Source organism: Simochromis diagramma, unplaced genomic scaffold (genome assembly GCF_900408965.1).
Source record: "Simochromis diagramma unplaced genomic scaffold, fSimDia1.1 OVJJ01000683.1, whole genome shotgun sequence".
In the NCBI taxonomy this organism is placed as follows: Eukaryota; Metazoa; Chordata; class Actinopteri; order Cichliformes; family Cichlidae; genus Simochromis; species Simochromis diagramma.
In genome coordinates this window covers 2,453,460-2,473,437 of record NW_024387158.1, presented here as the reverse complement: position 1 = coordinate 2,473,437, position 19,978 = coordinate 2,453,460, and the positions used below count along the sequence as shown (strand labels likewise).

General features: G+C 39.1%; 2 protein-coding genes across 2 annotated transcripts in view; one reads left to right on the top strand and one right to left on the bottom strand.

Moving 5' to 3' along the window:
• The window catches only part of megf10 (multiple EGF-like-domains 10), a 58,924-nt gene extending 47,210 nt beyond the window's left edge, over nt 1-11,714 (top strand). The window contains exons 21-25 of the mRNA XM_040048692.1: nt 3,342-3,448; nt 3,558-3,681; nt 4,786-4,830; nt 4,913-5,122; nt 6,575-11,714. Of these exons, the coding sequence (XP_039904626.1) occupies nt 3,342-3,448; nt 3,558-3,681; nt 4,786-4,830; nt 4,913-5,122; nt 6,575-6,741 (653 nt within the window). The 3' untranslated portion in view covers nt 6,742-11,714. The remainder of the gene's footprint in view (nt 1-3,341; nt 3,449-3,557; nt 3,682-4,785; nt 4,831-4,912; nt 5,123-6,574) is intronic.
• Nucleotides 11,715-15,352: 3,638 nt separating this feature from the next.
• Nucleotides 15,353-18,123, bottom strand: LOC120744371 (lamin-B1-like). The gene is made up of 4 exons (XM_040048715.1): nt 17,914-18,123; nt 16,837-17,057; nt 16,519-16,747; nt 15,353-16,294 (listed from the first exon to the last, which is right to left on the bottom strand). Exons 1-4 carry the CDS (start codon nt 18,010-18,012, stop codon nt 16,253-16,255), a joined length of 591 nt encoding a protein of 196 aa, XP_039904649.1. The 5' UTR covers nt 18,013-18,123; the 3' UTR covers nt 15,353-16,252.
• Between the last annotated feature and the right edge of the window lie 1,855 nt (nt 18,124-19,978).

Here is a 19,978-nt window from a genome sequence, read left to right as displayed (position 1 = left end):
TTCCACATGCTTCTTGCGACCCTGTTGACTATTTTGAATGAAACGCTTGATTGTTCGATGATCACGCTTCAGAAGCTTTGCAATTTTGAGACTGCTGCATCCCTCTGCAAGATATCTCACTATTTTTGACTTTTCTGAGCCTGTCAAGTCCTTTTGACCCATTTTGCCAAAGGAAAGGACGTTGCCTAATAATTATGCACACCTGATATAGGGTGTTGATGTCATTAGACCACACCCCTTCTCATTACAGAGATGCACATCACCTAATATGCTTACTTGGTAGTAGGCTTTCGAGCCTATACAGCTTGGAGTAAGACAACATGCATGAAGAGGATGATGTGGACAAAATACTCATTTGCCTAATAATTCTGCACTCCCTGTATTGTTAAATACCAGAGGTGTAAAATTCCTTTCATAGTAAGGGAAGGAACACTGGTTATGCGAAGCTAAAATAGCAGGAGTTGACTTTCCTCGTGGTCTTAATCATTTTGTGAAGGTTTTTCTTGCTACGTGGTAAAGGAATTACATTTTCACAATGCACTCTAACTCTTCATCATCACACATGTTGGACATGGTGACAAGCAATAACATTTTAGCTGTTAAAAGTATAAATGAGGTTTGTTTGTTTTGTTTTGTTTGTTTTTTTTATCACTGAAGAGTTGAAGCACCTCATACATCTCAGGGTTATGAGATAACCCCGACATCAGAACTATATTCCAATGAGAGCCTTCCAAAGGCAATTGCTTCTCCTTTCCTAAACCCTGTACTTTAATGCAGGATTTTGGCTTATCGGGGTGTAACTTCAAGGTTAACCTTGGGGTTTCTGTACTATGAAGATGGGTCACTTCTTTAAGGGGTAATTTAGGTTGTAATTTATACTGTGAAGCTAAACTGCTGCAGTGCAGGTTAGATTTGCGACACATATTAGGTTAGGTATAAAATCACTGCCTACTGACCAGTTAATTCCCCACAAAACAGCACCACCATTCCTGAAAGATCCCTAGACCTCTGCAGGTAGAGAAAGAGACCTAAAAAATGTTAGTATCATCTTAATGTTTCAGTTTAAAATAGGATGTGTGCCAAGTTTTCATTTACAACATATTTTTTGGCCTTTTTAGTTTTATTTGATAGACACAGTGGAGAAAGGACAGGAAAGCAGGAGCAGAGAGAGACAAGGGGGAAGACATGCGACAAAGGGCCAGACTTGAACCCGGGCCGGCCGTTCTCAGCTGTATAGCATGTGGTCGCCCGCTCAGCGCACTGAGCTAAACCAACACCCTCTTTCACAGCATAATTTAAGCACATTGGAGATTCTCTGTCGGGGGAATGCCTTTTATATGTGCAGATTATTAAGAAGATACAAATATAAATAATAATGAAGCCAAAAACCAAATAGAGAATATTTATCAATAAACAAGAAATCAAAGTCCAAGAGTTAAGAACCCTGGGGTAAAACCAAGGACTGCGACATGATTTACTTTGCTCCTCAATTAGACAGCTAACAGGTCGAAGTTAAGTAAGCTGTCTAAGTGAGCTACATGTTCACTGAGTACTTGAAAAGAGTCTTTCCACTCCTTCCTTTCCGGAGTCCAAGTCATTCCGGCTGAGTTTAAGCCACTGACCCACTGGCCCAACAGTGTCCTGAAAACTTGGTCATCTCCAGTGACACTCTCCCTCCTCCCACGCACACAGGCAAAACTGTTTCAATTACCTCTATTTTTGAATCTGCTGTAACTGTTACAGTTGATTAGAGTCAGTGTTCTTCTTTTCTTCAAACTTTCTGTCTACAATGTGGGCTATAAGCACAAGCAACCTGTAATTATCATCACTGGTGATTTATTGTTGAGATCTCTTGTGCTATCACTTAAGCCTTGGTTATACTTTATCCACAAGTATGAGGTGGATATCCATGGCCCTGTATTTGTCCCAGATAGTAGACTTTAAAATATGATCACAATCAAAATGTTTAATTAATCCCAGAAGAAATTATGTAATAAGTAAGAGACAAAGAAAAGTATGGAGAAAGAAAAACAGGAGCAACTGAAACCGGCTTGCATGCCAGCTTACGCATGCGCATTCACTTGTGTACAACAGGGATCTCTCCAGCTGTCTGTATCTGTGTCCACAGAGTATTATCAAGGCTTAGCTATCTCCATGGTGGCAAAGTGGGAGATATGATTGAAGTTCTGCCATTATTCACAGACTTCTCTCTACTCAGACACTAATTTTTCCAGTTGGTACCAATGACGTCATGGATGAACAGTCCCTTCACTCCATGACTAACCAGAGTTTTTGGCAGTAGCAGTCCTGGAGTCTGAAGAAGAACATGTGTTTTTCTGTCTCTACCCCTATACTTTTAAAAGCTCTGAACATTTCCTTATGGTCTGCATGAATTGCTAAAAAAAAAAATTGGTAAAATGTGTAGTATTGTTATAGTATTTCATTCCTCCTTGAACTTTGACTGGAAAAATTATTTTTGATATTCATCAAAAGTCAAAACTATTTACACACCAGATTTAAAAGAAGCCATTCACAGGTCTTGGTCCTGAAGTTTTCTTTCTACTCACAGCACTACAATCCACATTCATCCATTTACTCTATACACTTTAAATACTTTATTACTTATATAAATGTTTTCTAAACTATATCCATTTAGTTTAATATCATGCACATACGCAGCTCAAGAATATTTCAAGTGAAGTTGATGCACCTGAACATAATCCAGTTTTTCATCGCTAAAGGTCTTCAGTACTTTTTAAATTAACCTCCTAGGACCGGGCGTCCACATATGTGGACATCACATTTTGGGTCGTATAGACCAAAATAATAAAGTCTGCTCATCAAGGGCCTGATGTCCACTTACGAGGACATTATACTGCCACTATTCTATTGAAATTTAAAACAAATGTTCTCATATGTGAATCACAGTTTTCTCAGAAGCAAAAAAAAAAATTGAAAAAATCAGGTAATTCTTTGTTCTTACATTCATCAGGTCCCAATCAGCCCAAATAGCAAAGATAAATTAAAAATGGATGCTATGAAAGAGTTCGTGTCTTAGGAGGTTAAATTTACTGCGATTATGAAAAAAATAAAATTGTCTTCTTGATTCTTGTGGAAATGAAGCTTTCACATTTTGTAATGTGAGATGTATTCTATGAATAAGTGTGAATGCATGGTAAATGCAAATAAACAACTGACGATGGGACAGATGTCTCCTACATTTGAGTGAAGCTTAACCAAAGACATGACTGTTTTATAGACTGTCCCAGACAGCAATGACATGAAGAAATTATATATATACATGACATACTTTGTATCTAACAGTTCCTGTAACTTTTCAGGTGGTTATCCAGCAACATGTGAGCCCCATCTAAGCAATTATTTCTCCAACCCTAGTTACCATACTCTGACCCAGTGCATCAGCCCCCAGCGTGGTCCAAATGGAAAGGTAGAGATTTAAATCCTCTAAGACAGAGGGACAAGGAGATTGCAGAGTACAATTTCTGTTGACTGTCTGTAAACGAACATACTAAGGGCTATTTTTGTGCCATTTTTAGGCGAAGAACAACCAGGTTTTTGTAAACGTTAAAAATATGGATCAGAGAAAATGTGCTCTTCTTGTTGATCATACTGGCACACTACATGCAGAGTGGAAACACGGGGACTGCTTAAATCAACTGGGTGAGTTGTGGACTGCAAATATTATAATCAGCTGTTGTGTGTGTGTGTGTGCGTGTATGTGTGTGTGTGTGCGCGCGCACACGCTCATTATCAAGAAAACAAAAAATTTATATTGCATGATTTCCTACTCCACATAACTGTATTGTGACAGACACGAACAACCTAGGGTAGGCTAAATTATTACATTCACTTTGAATGAGGCTGCTGTACATAGAGGATCCAGGTTGTGTGATGTGCATTTTTGACCTACAGTGAGTAGATTCTTGCTTGTATAGTTCTGGATGATCACTTACATATTATGTGTGTACTAAGCAGGTATAAGGTAAGAAAACATGTTAATTTCTTTCATGTTGCTCGCTTTAGACATAAGATGATAGAATTATATTATAATTTGTAATAAATTTTACCAGTTTAGAATGACTGTGGAAAAATATTGTGGTCTACCACATGTGTAATATGATGTTTCTGTAAGTTAAGGTGTTAATTGGTGCACCATCAGTGACTAACATACAATATCTGGTTAATGCCACCAGGTGGGGCTATATTAACAGAGAAGTCTGAGCTGATATGTCAATTTTATGAGTTTGTTTTGTGTAGATGCTTATTTGAGTTGGACAGTTGGTCAGTGTTATATGATCAATATTTTTCTTGATCTAATATTCAACATTTGTGAAAATAATTTAGATCTTGCTTGGTGCTTTCACTCATTGTCTTTCTAAAGTCCAAAGACACAACTATTGTGAGAATTCTAAGTTAACAGCAGGTGTGAATGTGAGTAACATTGATAGGATAAGCCCCAGCTGCTCTGTAACCATGAATCAGATAGGAACTGAATCGATGTAACACAAACACTGTCACCTTACAGTCACTAGTCCACATACCTAGTGCTTGTGGGTGGAGTTATGTAATAAGACTTTATTAGCATAGTGTTTGTATTGACATTAAAACTGGTAAAAAAAAAAATAGAAAACTTTTGCTCTACTTCAGCCCCAGCTCTTAATATTATAAACGATTTTTGCCTAATCTATTTAAGAAAATCTCTCACATTATTTTTACTTTTACTGTTCAGTTATTGATCTACTGATTTAGACTTTTTGGTTTCAGGAGCCTGTGGAGGTGATAGAAGTTACATGGAGAAATCTTTAAGAGGCAAGTCCTATACATAACTATGAACTGTCATTTTTAATGTTGATATTCAGTTGTCACTGGATCCTTTGTCTGTGCTGTGCAGATCTGATGAAGGGCACACCCTATCATGCCAGCTCCTGTTCGCTCAGCAGCTCTGAAAACCCATATGCCACAATAAAGGATCCTCCCATGCTGATAACCAAAAACACAGAATGTGGCTATGTGGAAATGAAATCACCAGCTAGGCGGGATTCACCATATGCTGAGATTAGCAGCAGAAGCCCAACCAATAACCAGAATGTCTATGAAATTGGTGAGGACTGAACTCTGTTTGTTATCGCTGTCTACTTTCTTTCTGTGACATTAACTGCATAACTGCTATGTAGAACTAGGGATGGAGAATATGACGTAATCTTCAGAGTATAGTATTTATATTACACTATTTTTCTACTGCACTATGTTAACATTTTAACACTTGAAGAGAATTGTAGATGTAGATTGCAGATTCATCAGCTATCAGTTCATACAATGTGCAATAAGAAAACATGGTAAATTGATTTATATCATGTTAATGAACATTTTAAAAAACCCATTCAGAGTGAAAATAGCAGAACTATGCCCTTGCAGGTAGAACAAAATTGCTGGTTGTACAGTAATTGCACTGGATTGTTTCACATTTGGTGACTGACTGCAGCAACCTGTAGTTTTAAAACACAATACCCTCAACCCTCGACTCCACAGTCTTGACATTACATTTTTCAGCAATGCAGTAATATAATGCATTACTATAGTTAATTCAGTAATCACTTTACAGCATAATTGGAACTGTAAAGGTTCTTCAGTTATCTGTGCACCAGGCAGGTAAAATAAATATTTATTTATTTATTTGGGGGGGGGGGTATTGTTTTTTGCTACGATCAGCTTATTTTTGCTAATAACAAAAAAGTGATTGCTAATGCAAAGCTAGCCAAGAACCCAGAGTGATGATAAAGCCGGGGGAACCCGGCCCAGTTGCCAGACCCTAAACTTTGACAGGCAGTTATGAGCAGTCAGATTTGTAGCCTCCATTTCTAGCTGTTCATGTTTCTACAGTAGAATAAGCATAGCAAACCTGGCACATGGCAAACATGGCAAACCGCAGAGTCACTTATATGATGGCAACCAGCTGTGAGTGGCCACAAACCTGGTCACACTCTTTGAAGCACGTTGGTCACAGCACTTTTTTGTCCCAGTTTCCAACCACTATTTTACTTAGTGTGGCTGTACCATTAAGCACATTCTAACTATCATGTATGAACTTATCAGGGGTAAGGAAACTTTAGCATGCAAACATAAAAAACATCTTTTATGTGCTGTGAGTGTCTCGTGGCGATTTTGACGTCACATCATGTGTCACATGGGCTGGTCATGAACCTCTTGATTTTTGTAACATGGCTCTAGTCTCACCATACTACGCATACATACACTATAAAAACAAATGCTTTGATTTGTATTAAGTTTTTCAAAATACTTTCAAGGCTGACATTTTCATTTACACTGTGTTAAGAGCCTGTGGAGGTAAGAAATACATGAATATTGTCCCAAGAAATAGAAGAACTGAATAGACAAATTGCCACAGTTCCTCTCTGATTTAGACTTTCTCACTGTTTCTGACAATTTATTTCTATTTGTATAAATGTTCAATCAAATAAAAATAGAGGTACATGATTAAAAGTAAGCATCTTGTACCTTATTACTATGCCAACTGATATCTCGTTGATTACAGATTCAACGGTAAGCACCATCCAGTCCACAAGAGATGGCAGTGGCCATGTGAAGTTCGGGCAGGATCCATATGATTTACCAAGAAACAGCCACATCCCCTGCCACTACGATATCCTGCCATCCAGAGAGAGTCCTTCCTCAGAGCTCAAGAAGCTGGACAGTGAATAATCACACAGAAACTCTGAACCAAGATTAGGCCTTACCACAAGGCTGTAGCTTCAGCGCTGTGTCTTCTACAAACTGGCACACTATGTACCCATAAAATGCTAGTCCTTATGTGTTATTTTACAATATTATTATAACTATGGATTATGACTACAAGTCGGATATATACAATTGTGGTCAAAAGTTTCACTCGTCATTGTAATTATGGTCTTTTTATTATTTCTTTGAGCTGTCCTTTGAATCTTTAATGACTTTAAAAACAAGACGTTGGTTCACAAGTTTGTATTTATTTGGGTTTTTCTCAGATTCACACAAGGTGAAAATTATGCATACAGGATCAAATATATAAACCTCCTTACCAAGTAACACCTTGACCATTTAAATTGGTTGGTTTCCTGGTACAGAACTGACCTTTATGTGTAGTCCACTGTTTTCAATAGGGTTGAGTTTGAGGCTTTGAAAAGATCATTCCAGAAGCTTTGATGGAGTTTTGAAGAGATTTTCTTTGGAATCATTGTCTTGCTGACATACCCAGTGGAATGTGGTGAGGGCGATAGCTGAAGCAAAAACTCACGAGTGGGAGCAGTTTGGTGAGGGCACAGAAACAGACTTTCCGTCTGCATTTTTGGGAAACCACCAGGTGGAGAAAGTGGTATAGTGTGGGTGGGTTGTTGTTGACTTCAACAGGTTACGTGACATAGTTGGGTGGTAAGATACCTTCCTTAGTGGCCAAACTGCCAGGAATCGATGAAGTTTGCAGTGAGTTCCCTGGGTATCGTAGGGTTGTCCTGGTTGACTTGCCTCTTCAATGTTGCATCGAGATCTGGGGTGGACTGACAGACCCTGGTGGTGGCCCCCATGTTTAGAAGGGAGACCGGAGAGTGTGCTCAAACTACAGGGGTTCAGGCCCACTAGGAAGATCTATGCCAGGGTACTGGAGAGGAGTGTCTATTAACTAAATCTTGGATGCAGGAGGAAAAGTGAGGTTTTTGTCCTGGTCATGGAATGCTGAACCAGGAGTTTGCCTAACTATTTTACATGTGTTTTGGACTTGGAGAAAGCATTTCACAGTATCCCTCAGAATGTTCTGTGGCAGGTGCTTTGGGAGTATGGGGTATACAAGGGGAGGGGAGAAGCTGGTCTGGGAACGCCTCAGTGTTCCCCTGGATAAGCTGAAGGAGTTGGCTGAGAAGACGGGGGCATCCTTGCTTGGGCTGCTACCTCCACAACCCTAGATAGCACTAGATAAGCGGTGATGAAAATACACTTCACTGTGGATAGTGACACTAATATTCCAGCTGTTTCCAGTTCATGGCAGGTTTGTGTTTGGTGGCTCCTGAGTTGTTCATGAACATTCTAACCAATTTCATTTCCTCTGAGGGTGACAACTTGGGTCTTTGGTGGTTACACATCGAAATGATTTGAATTTACCTATGTTTGAAGCAATAATCTTGAAACCTGCAGTTATTTAGAAATGACTCCAAAGATCTTTCCAACTTGTGTAAATCTACATTTCTCCTCCTTAGATTTTCACTACGTTTATTGGTTTTCCATTTGTCTCAGTATTTTGTTGCCCAATGAGTACAAATCCTTTTTGTGCTATCAAAGAGAAACTATCTGTTGTAGTCAATTATGATGACCAACAAGAATTTAATTGGCCTTTGACTTGCCAATTAAAAAAAGCATTGTAGAACCTTCAGCACCACTTTTGTAGTTTGTATGGTACCTGCATGCGTGTATGCATGCCAGACAATGGGGAGGCATGCTCCTAATGAGACAGCAGATGGTGTCCTCCTCCTGCAACTTGGTAGCACTGAAAGGACTGACACATATTGTCCAAAAGGTTTTATAATGGACGTACGTCAAGCAAGCATGGGGGCTAGTCACTGGTATCAATTCCTCCATCCTCCACAAACTGCCTGCATACTCCACCAAAATGCAACAGTGCAGGGTTGGACAATGGATCCCACGATTTCACCTGAATACCCAATGGCAGTCATGGTACTGTTGTCTAGCCTGCAGAGGTCTGCGCATCCCTCCACGGAAATGAGTCCTTAAGACAGTCAGTGACACCCCCCCCCCCCCAAATTGGTGATGTTAAACACTGTTACAAGTAGCAGCATAATGTTCACATCTACTCAGGGTGAACCTGCTTTCATCTGTTGGAGTTGGTCTACCTGTACAAACTCTGTAGGGTTCAAATATCACCTCATGCGACCAGTAATGACACTAACCCCAGCCAAATGCAAAACTAGTGAATAAACAGTCAAAAGTTGAAAAGGGGAAAAAAGATCTGACCTCCACCTGTAAAACCATTCCTGTTTTGAGGTTTCAATGTTGTCTTTCTAGTGCACCTGAAACTGATTAACAACTCCCTCTGCTACTTGAGTAACTGGATCAATATGCCATAAGTGTAAATGATGTGATGCTATATTCTCAAGTGTTCCTTTATATATTTTTTTTAGCATTGCATTTCACCCTATATTGGAGGTTGGTTTTCAGGCTTTTTTGCAGCTGTCGCTGTAACATAGGCCTTCCCATAACTTTCAAAATCTGATGTTCACAATCCCAAACAATTCCAGGGTACGCTGCTAAAAAATGTGAGCACTTTGTTTCAAGCTTACTGAAGTAGCTGAGCTGTAGCTCAGGAGGTAGAGCAGGTCACCTGCTGATCGGACGGTTAGTGGTTCGATCCTGGCTCCTTCAGTCCGTCGGAGTCTGAATGTGGTTAGGAAGCAGTATAAGTACACAAGAAGGTGATTGTAGCATGTTGTATAGAGTGCTATGAGTTCTCTGGGAGAGTAGAAAAGCACTCTATAAGAATCAGTCCATTTATCATTGCGTACGACATGGGATACCCGTCAATTCTTTTATTTTATTGCAATAGAATTGTATATGAGTTATTTGATTGAGTTTAAGCAACTTTCTGAAAGGTTACATGATTGTTTTTAGAAGATGAAATGTTGAAGATTATAGCAGCTGAAAATGTATTTGATGTTTTTATATAGAAAACTGGTTCTTGTAGAGAACCTGCTCCAGTAGTCCAATTCATTAGAATTGTTAGTCTGCCTGCCCATCGATCTCACTTACCGGTTCCAGTTGCACTTGCACTACAATCAGCTGATTTCAGTTTGTGTGTCAGACAAGGAAAATAGCAGCACAATCTACAGCATGGATGTGGACATTTATTTTTATTGCACAAAAGGACGAGAGTGTGATGGTAAACTTTAAACTATATCAAGACAAAAACAACCACAGTATGCTGCAAACACAACTTCAGCCTGCACAAAAAGACCTGCACGGGCAGCATGCTAATGCTAAGCTAGCCAAGAACCAAGAGTAAAAACTGAGTGAATGCCGGCCCAGAACCAAGACCCTTGACATCAACAGTAACATACAAATGAGCAGTCAGGTTGCAGTCTCCATTTCTACCTGTTCATGTTTGAATCACTCTGGTCATTACTTTAAAGTCTCTTCATGCCGGTTTTCATCTATGCTTTGTATTCATACCTAAATACTAAGAGAAAGATCATATGTGTGTCCTCATTAGAACATGTATTTGTGTTGCTGTGTTGAGTTGTAGTATCAGGTTTGTCTTGTTAAATGGTAATTATGAGAGAGTGTGTTTCAGCTATTTTACAGAGAAAGTAATGTAATGAGTGGTACAATGAATTACTCTCTCCTGGGAGTAATTAAGTAACGTACAGCATTTTTTTTTTAAAGTGTGAAAAATGTTCTGTGAAATATGTGTAATAATTACTTTTTGTAAAACTGAGCTGGGAAAGGCTCCAGCGAGAATAAGCGGAAGAGAGTGGATGGATCCCAAAACTGATCACAAAAAAGAGCAGAAATATCTCCAACATGCACAAAACATTTGCAACATGCGCACACTGTGTGGTCAATAGTGCACACGTGAGATGTGATATATTTTTATATGCTAGCGATGGTGGTGACTCTCAAAGCAGAGCCGATGAAAACATATTGATAAGTTTTGAACTTATTGAACTGATAAGGAATTGAATCGATAAATGTTATCGATAATGAAACAGGGATCACTAAATTCTCAGCATTCCTATCCCTAGTAATCCTAGCAAATGCAGTCAGTGTTGTATCAGTACACAAGTAAACCAAAGTGCCATTTAAAAAACATTTTGTTTTTCTGTTTGCTTTTTTGTTTGTTATTTTTTGTACATAACACATGAAGTTTTGAGATTCTCATTCTAACAGTGTTTTGAATACTATGATTTTCAGTAATTTACCACTAATTATAGGATATTTTCTTTATGGTGATTAAATACAGCATGTAGGAAAAGGTGATTGCATTGCATTTAATTTCAAATTGTAATGATTCATTTGTGATTATTCTACTTCATAAATACCATCAGTTATACATATGCATGCACAGCAGTCGCTTTCATTACTCTGTGGCCCCTGTTGTCATTTACAACTTTTCTGAGCTAGATACATGGCTATTCTAGCTGTTATACACAGTTTTATTTTAAAAAGTAACTTGTTACCCACCCTGCTGCTTCAGGGTCCATGTTCAATGGGATGTTTTTGCTTGCTTTTAGCATGTGATGTTTAGATATCTCAGCGATAAAATATGATTGATTTTGAATGTGTAACAACTTTCTTAAACCCGACACTTTTTTGCATCACTTTATTGCATTTGTACACATAACCATGATTATCATTGTAAGAAAATGTAAATAGAGGAAATTATTATTCCAACACTACAGGTTTGATTGAAAACCCTGACTTTGATGTGATAGTCTGGGTCAGCTCAGCTGGTTCCTCAATAACCTTGATGGAAAAAGGATGTATATGCCAAAACAAATGTGATTTCTTACTGGCCTCTCTGCTATTTCATGCTGTGGGGAAATAAATGGAACCCATTAAAGGGAGTCATACCATTGGCCCATCACATGACACATGACCAAAATTATTATCCTGTAAAATAAACCCATTCTTCTTATATAAGTACACTATTCAATTCAATTAATTCCTATAAAAACAGGTGTAATTTCCTGGGTAGTAATCAACATTTGGAGAGGTTTGTGGTTTTATAGGTGGGTAAAGATAGTGCAGCAGTTTGCAGGTTTCATTCGGGGGCAGCGAACAACTTGAACAACTTCGGCATGCGTGCCAGGATGGCTGAACTATTTTCTGATGTGAGTTGAAATTGTGATGTGGCTAGGGTTGGTCTAACGGTTGTGCATGAGACATTTGCTTGGTAGGCGGTCCAAAATATCCAATCTAACCATTCATTTTTTTCAGTGTAGCCTGTTTCATTTCTAATACCTTTTCAGTATTTGTTATATTTAGGGTTGTTACTCCTGTGGTGTGTCTGTTAATTTTTTCAGTCATCCAGGTCATCATAGTCGATGCAGCTCAGAAAGAAAAAAGCATCTGGACTTCTTTAATTTTCTTGAAGATGTTTCACCTCTCATCTGAGAAGCTTTAGTTCTAAGAGCAATTGGTGGAGAGTCCCAGATTTTAAGCCCTATGGGAGTGTCCCCAAGAGGGTCATGGACCCTCTGTTGATCCTCTTCCTAATCACAAGAGCTAAAGTGTGAAAGCAGGTGTGGGTCACAATCAGCCAAGGTCTCAGATGAACCCATTGTGAGACCTAGCCCCACCCCTATCATGTGATTTACTGTGGTCAAATGGCCCAGGATGTGAGTGGGCGTTAAGACGTCTGGGAAGGGATCTCAAAACTGGATTATAGATGGCAGACAGTTGGGGTCTTAGAGCTGAAGAAGCTTTTCCTGTTAGCTCATGGATTTGCTATCATATTAGCAAATATATTAGCTCTGCAATCAACTATGGGATTACCTATAGAGTACCTAATCCTATACTATGGGATTACCCTAACCCTAACCCTATAGCTATACCTATATAGCTAACCTGATAATTAACACATTAGTTCGTTACACCACTGGTTATTTTTGCTTGCGCTTTCTTCCCTTCACGTTACAGAAAGCCTTAAAGAATGACCAAAAAATACAAAACAGACAAAATTATTTGATTGTGCTTCATATTCGTTCATGTCTTTTTATTGTTGTTATTTCAGTTAAAAAGAAAAAACTTTCGGGAAACCAATATAGAGCCTGACACCAACAAACACAATCAAAAGCACACAACTCACACCGAGAGGATCCGTACCGAATTTTATACACTAAACGTAAACATATGCACATCAAAACAGCATAACAGGAAAAAAGGGCCTTGTTGGGATTCCATTGCTTGGCATATTAATGAGAAACGTATGCAAGCATTAAACAACCATTTTTATTTATCTGTGCAGCTTTCCTTTTTCATGTCCTCAGTGTGTAAACTCCTCCACCTTTAATGATTGTCACTAAGTTAAAACAGCTGTTTAAAGGTACATTGGTGCACTGGTATAGAAAAAATCAGAGTCATCACAACATGAAAGAAAGCTGCAAAAGTCCAACTCCAACGTCTCATGCGCAGACGTTCAGAGTGTCACAATTCGGTCTCCTCATTTGTCAGTTAGTTAATTACATGCAACATGACATGTGTGTACAAAATGCTTTCATCCAGTTGCAGTCAGTCAAATGAGGAGTTCAGAGCAGTTCTCTTAAACAGCATGACTATAGCACAAAGAGTCTGCAGCATATTGGTTCAGTTTCAACATTAGTCCAGTCAAAGCAGATACAGTACATGTAAATGGAAGAATATGACATGAAAGCAAGAATAATGAGGAAAGTTAAACAAGCTGATAAACACCCAAAAAGTGATGGGGATGGAGGAAAGGAGATGTCCTTACTGGATCATCAGAGCTGAACAGGTGATGGAGAAACAGGTTTACCTTTTAGGTGACATGAATGAGTTGAAGGGAAGTTATGAACTGTTTCTGAGAGACAAATAACCCCAGGATCCTTTTTTAGGTAGCTGACAGCTGGTAACTGTGCAGGTGCGGATCTAGCAAAGTGTTGCCAGGGGGGCAGGTAGGGCATTAACAGGGAAAGGGGGCCACAAAGAAATACTTTTCTTTCTTATTCTCATTTAAAATGTCTCACTTTTAAAAAGTAATTATCTGAATCTTACAACAAACGATTGATAGATTGATGCATATATACCATCAAAACAGTGTACATCACTGTCACAACAGTGTTTATTTTCATTCAAAGGCTTTATGATTTTTCCTATAATGGTGGGCTGGTCTCTAGTCAAAATGCACAGGACGATTTTTTTGTCCCAGTCCAGCCCTGTATGCAGCTCATCTTCAGTCTGGTGTTAACTACATCTTCCTATTCAGAAGGCAGAATTTCCGAGTTCTGAGTACAATCGAAAGCACCACGACTGCAGTTTTTGTGTTGGATGTAAAAGACGCACATGATGCTGTGACGTAGGCTAGAATCATGGCAGCGGTCAATGATGGTCCAGGCGTGGGATTTCTCTCGTGGAAATATGCACATTATCTTTTTCTTTCTATTGGTAGGTGGCACAGTGCACTTGTGGCAAGTAAGCAAGCTAGAAGACTGGCAAAGTTATGGAAGCAACACATTAACAAGAGAATTCTGAGTAAAACCAAAGTTGCTTTCCCTAGTAACTAGTTACTTTGAAAGTAACGAGTAACTTGAAGTAACTGAGTTACTTTTGAGAGAAGTAACTAGTAATGTAAGTAAGTTACTATTTTAAAGTAACTTACCCAACACTGCTGGTGACACACCCCTACTCCAAGGTCCTGCATGTGTGGGTGGTTGTGGTGGAGCGGGAAGAGGGAGGCAGCTGGAGATGGGGAGGGAAGGAAGGGAGGGGCAAGTGACCCCTCCCTGGGGCCAGCTCCCCCGCTGACCCCAGTAGGCACCCCCATACTCCGCGACCCGCCAGGGAAAGGGGGCCCAGGCCCATCCGGGCCGGGGCCCAGTGCAGCAGCGCCGCCCGGCCCCACAGAGCCCGGGACAGTCCACCCAACCCCACCACAGAGAAAACTGCACCCACCCCATCATCCACTCATCTTCCAGACTACATAAGACAATAGACGCCCAGGCTGAGATCTTCCTCCACCTCTCCTGTATCTCCCCCTCCTGCAGAGAGAGTTCCTGAAGAGAGGAAAGCTCCTGCAAGATGTGACAACCTCCCTCACCAGTTGAAGAGCCCCCCAGGTGGCTCGACGCACCGGCGGCACCCTGCACCAGGGCTGGGCCCCCATACACCCACCCGCCCACAACCCCGGCAACCACCAACCAGGACCCAAGCCCCCGAGGCCCAGCCAGGGCCCCAGCCCAGAGCCGGAGCGCCCCCAGAACCTCACGCCCATCCCGGACCCACCCAGGGGCAGCCAGGCTACCAGGTCAGTAACCCACGTCCGTCAGCACAGACCCTCCCCTAGCCCCGCTGCACGCATCCACGAGGAAACCGTCACCTAAGAGCCAACAGAGCCCCTAATTGGCCACTTCTTTAACATGTAATGTATTTACATTAGATTAATGTATTTAAAAAACATCGCATGAGAAAGTGTGTCCACCTTCTCATGTAATGTTTTTTATTTATTTTTGCTACTTTTTACATTGTATATACATACTGAAGACATCAAATATTGAATTGAATAAAAATAAAATTGAATTGAAATATATACAGACAAATGTAAGTTCGGGAATAAATTTATTGAGATATATACCCATAGCATGCAAAATATCACACAGAAAGTACTTTAAATATTTTAAAAAACAGTTAAAGTGATGCTTTTTCATAGTCAGAAACTTACATACAATCACAATTAAGTCATCTGTGTATACAGTGGCATTTGTATACACAACACACTAATTCACAGAAATGAGTCATACTGTTTAAAAATGCAAGCTTTTGCTTTCAGTGAATGTTCATAGTGTCTTAGATCCAATCATTTACCACCCAGTACTAACACAGGAGTGACTAAAGTCAGTTTTCATCCTATACGAAAAGAGTTGTAACAGTTGCAACACACTGCCCTTACTTCCTTATTAACAATCAATATATGTTCATCAACAATCATGTAATATTTTCAGTTGTTTGTAGTCTAATAAATTGTTGCCAGTCAATGAGAGTATTTTGTGTTATGTAATTGGAAATTTTGTCCACATAAGGTCCAGATTTCTGAGAGCAAGTATATCCTTGCAGTTCTGGGCAACTAAGATCCTTTGATTCCCTGTTTTAGTTTAACAGGATGATATAGAACTTTTACAGCTTACCAGACCAGAAAAAAATGAACCACTTGTGGCTTTTCTGTAACTGTAAAAAAGTCAACAAAAATAAAATGACACGAAAAGAGAAAATGTTAAGATTTAAATACAGATTCAAGAAAGAAAGTTCAGAAATACAGTTCTGTTTGATTTTTGGTTATTCACATGAATACCTACAGAAAACATTAATGCAGTTTTAACACACAGTTATGCATTTTTGCTGAAATTTACTACAAAAGATAGAAAAATAGTTTTTGTGTTACAGTTGGCAGCAGAGTGGATGGGCTCAGAGATGATAGTAATGAGGAGTGGTTGGTGCAGCCAAGTCACATGATTAAGCAGGCTGTCTTGGCAGTGTGAGGCACTCTCTGCGAAATCAACCAAATCTATAATCAAACTGTTTTATAGCACACATCGGAAACATTCATTTTTTCAAAAACTTGTATTTTGTTAAACTGTACCAAATCCCAACAAGTGTGACCCAGAATACTAGACTTGTCACATACATAGTTTTAGTTTGAAAGTCTGATACACAAAAATTATTCTAGAAATCCACATACATTTGAAGTGACATGAATCATGTCAAACTTGCCTCAGTTCCATTGTTTTGAAGGCAGATGAATTTGCCACCTCTGTCAATCTCGTCAATATAGATGGGTCCTGTGGCTGAGGCAGTGTGCACTTTTGACATTGAGCTGCTGGCTTTTTGTTCCCCTATGTCAACACGCTTCCGCTTTCCCTGAGTGGTGCACACACTTCCACTGCTGGATGAGCCTCGAGACATGGTTTCATGAGATGAAGGACTTTGAGACAGCTTTAGCCTAAAGAAAAGCAAAGTTAAAGAGTTCTGCGTGATCAAAGCTTTTCAGAAGGGATATCAAAAGATGAGCCAAAATTTTTGTTTCCTCACCTTTCTTCTTCTCCTTCCAGAAGCTTACGATAGATGTTTATCTCCATGTCCAGAGCAAGTTTAACATCAAACAACTCCTCATACTCATGAAGTTGCTGCTGCATCTTTGCTTGGATCTCAGCCACCTCACGTTCTTTGTCTGCTAGCATTTTGCGGCTCGTATTTTTTTCCTTTACCAATGCTGCCTCCAGCTCTGCTATACGTTCACGCCAACCATGAGTCTCAATATTTGCAAAGAAGACAAAGGTGAACAAGCAAGTCCACAGTGTCATTCAGCAGTGCTTTAATTTTGTTAGCTTTGTGATCTGCGTGACAGCATTGTTCAAATGTATTTGGTAAATTTTTCTTTAGGATTTAGGTTAATACTAATCAGTATTGAAATGTAAGTAAATTAAGATGTTGGGTTTTTTTTTTTTTACTTTAACTTTAAACACAGGTAGTTTTGTAGAGCCAGATTCTTTGGCATGTAAGTTATATTTTGGCATCATTTTTTTCATGACATCTTAAAAATGTCATAGGATTGGATGGGCTACAGTAAAAAATAGAATTCTGACATGATCAGTATTTATGTCTCTAAACTTCTGCAGCTATTATGTCAATGTATAGAAGACAGTTGTAAAAACTCATACTGATAGCTATCGAGACAGTCATTATATGACATCAATCTTCTAAATTAAGAAACATTGAGGCAAACACCTATTGCTCTACAAGTCTATACATGCTTGCGACATTGGAATATGTATTATTGTATTGAAATTCTAAATGAAGAGCATTAAAAAAAAATCTCTCTGAATATCATATCAAAGTTTCATCTATTAAAAGCTTCCTGAATTCTCTTTCCCTACTCATGCATGCACTTAACTCAGGGTGAACATATGTAGAACACTACTCTGATCATCCCTTATGGAACTGCAAACTCATCATCAATGTTAATCAGCTCAGTTTATTTCTAAACTCAGATCATTTAACATCCTTCCTGTAATGGAACCATGGTCTGTACTCACACTTAGAACTAAGAAACACATGCATTTTGGCTGACAGAAATTAAAGCCTTCATACGTAAGATAAAAAGCCAACCTGCTTCTGCAGATCAACTAGCTGCGCAGTGAGGCTCTCGATTGTAAGGGCAGACTCTCTGAGCTCCCCCTGAGCCATGTTGGCTGATGCTTCTTTCATCTATGATAAGCGATGCAGATCTTCTGGCTGGAGACAAATATACAAATGTTTCCAGATTCAACAACAGCAACAGTTTCACAACCTGAAAGAGGAACTAAGTGCTGTCAGTGACTTCCTGACATACAGGAAGTTATGTTTACAGTCCTCTTCGCTTTCGTATGGGTGCTACTTTAACATGTTACTTTCTCTGCATGAGCAGACTTCAGCTGGTATTTCAACATACCGCATTCTGCAGTATATTGTCAATAACTGTTTAACATTCTGGTGTCTACAGCAGATTGCATTCAGTTGATTTGATCTTCAGATCTTAAGATTTTAATTAATCAGACACAAGTTTTCTACTAAAGTAAAATACTACATTTAAAAAGCCCTTAGAAAAGACACCAAATAAGAACAAACATTGTTGTAACTGCACATAAAGAGCCTGATGTAACCGGATAGTCCAGTAGATTCCTTCACACAACAGCTTGCATGACAGCTAATATACAGGACAACAGCTTCAAGCACAGCTTAATAGTGATGGTAGTAAGAAAATCTCAGTTTCAACTGTGAAGGGAAGACTTCAAGCTGCGGGTTTGACAGGACGAGTTGCAGCTAGAAAGCCATTGCTAAGACGTCAGAATAAGACAGAGAAGCTTGCCTGGGCCATGTACCACCACCAGTGGACTTCTGAAGACTGAATCAAAATTTGAAATCTTCAGTTCATCATGCAGGATCTTTGTACAGCATAGAGTAGGCGAAAGGATGGTTCCACAGTGTGTGGCCTCAAATGTCAAACATGGAGGTTTAATGTCTCTAAATCGATTCCATGATTTGTTTTTTTAACTCCAATTGCTTATTTGTACTATGCTTTCATTTCAGAGTGCAATGAGACAAACTGCATAATTTTCAATAAAAATTTGGAAATATTGGGGTGTTCTAAAACTTTTGACCAGGAGTGCACTTTAAGATTACCATATCCAGGTAAACAAGTTCAATTCAATTCGGTTCATTTAGTTCATTCAGGTAAAAACAGGGATTACTAAAACTTACAAAACCAGTTAGAGTGTTTTGCCGCCAACCAGTTAACCATGACTATTTCCTGATTTTGTGCCTTAAGTCTTCCAAGCATCTTTTTCAGTTGTGAGTGAGGGAGCAACACATCTGTAAACCTTTTTATTTTTTGTCCTTGAGGCTGCAGTATGGAGGAAATATTTAAAACATATAGTTGTAGAGGCCCTGTGCCAAACTGGTGATCTGTCCAGGGTGCACCGTGCCTCTCGCCCTATGATAGCTAACTTAGGCTGCAGCTATAGACCTGCAGTCTGGCAATCTGACTATAGGTCTAGAGGATATATCTGCTGATATATCTGCTGACTGCTTTCTTCCATTTGCATCTTATCTCTAATATTAGAAATGTCCTGCATCAGAGTAATGCTGATAGGGGCCATATGATTGTTGGGGTTTTCTCTGTTATTATAGGCAACTGTTTGTTTTTTTATTTGGTGCTATATAAATAAATTTGAATTGAATTGAAAATTGAATAAACATCTTGCTTGCATCGTTTCTGCAGCTTTCTCCGCTGCACATTTTCACTCTTGATGTCCCATTTTTAAAAACATCACATCACATCTAGTGACTGGAAAGTTCACTGAACTCACTGCACTCACTATCATGTTCATTAAATCAGTTGAAGATAATGTTTGATGGTAAACTTTGGCCATTATTGAGGACTGATCTTAGTTTCCATTGCTGAGAAAAATTAAAAATAGCTCTTTTAAATATTTTGCACTCACTCAAGTTCACTCAAGTATTTCTCAAGTAGTATAGAATTCCAAAGAGTGCATCCCTATAGTCTATCTACAGAAAATGAATTTGAATATAAGTCAGATTTAATGTAAAAAAAAACAAAACAAAAAAACCAATATCAAATAATACCATGTTCTAGCTATAAAAAAAATTTAATTAAAAAAGAGAATAATTATAG

Excerpts from the sequence above, each read along its gene's own strand:
- LOC120744371 (XM_040048715.1), bottom strand. The coding sequence starts at position 18,012 with ATGAAAGAAGCATCAGCCAACATGGCTCAGGGGGAGCTCAGAGAGTCT. Across the intron at positions 17,058-17,913 it reads TAGTTGATCTGCAGAAGCAG|ACTCATGGTTGGCGTGAACG; the intron begins GTTGGCTTTTTA and ends GCAAATATTGAG. Across the intron at positions 16,748-16,836 it reads CTGGAAGGAGAAGAAGAAAG|GCTAAAGCTGTCTCAAAGTC; the intron begins GTGAGGAAACAA and ends GCTTTTCTTTAG.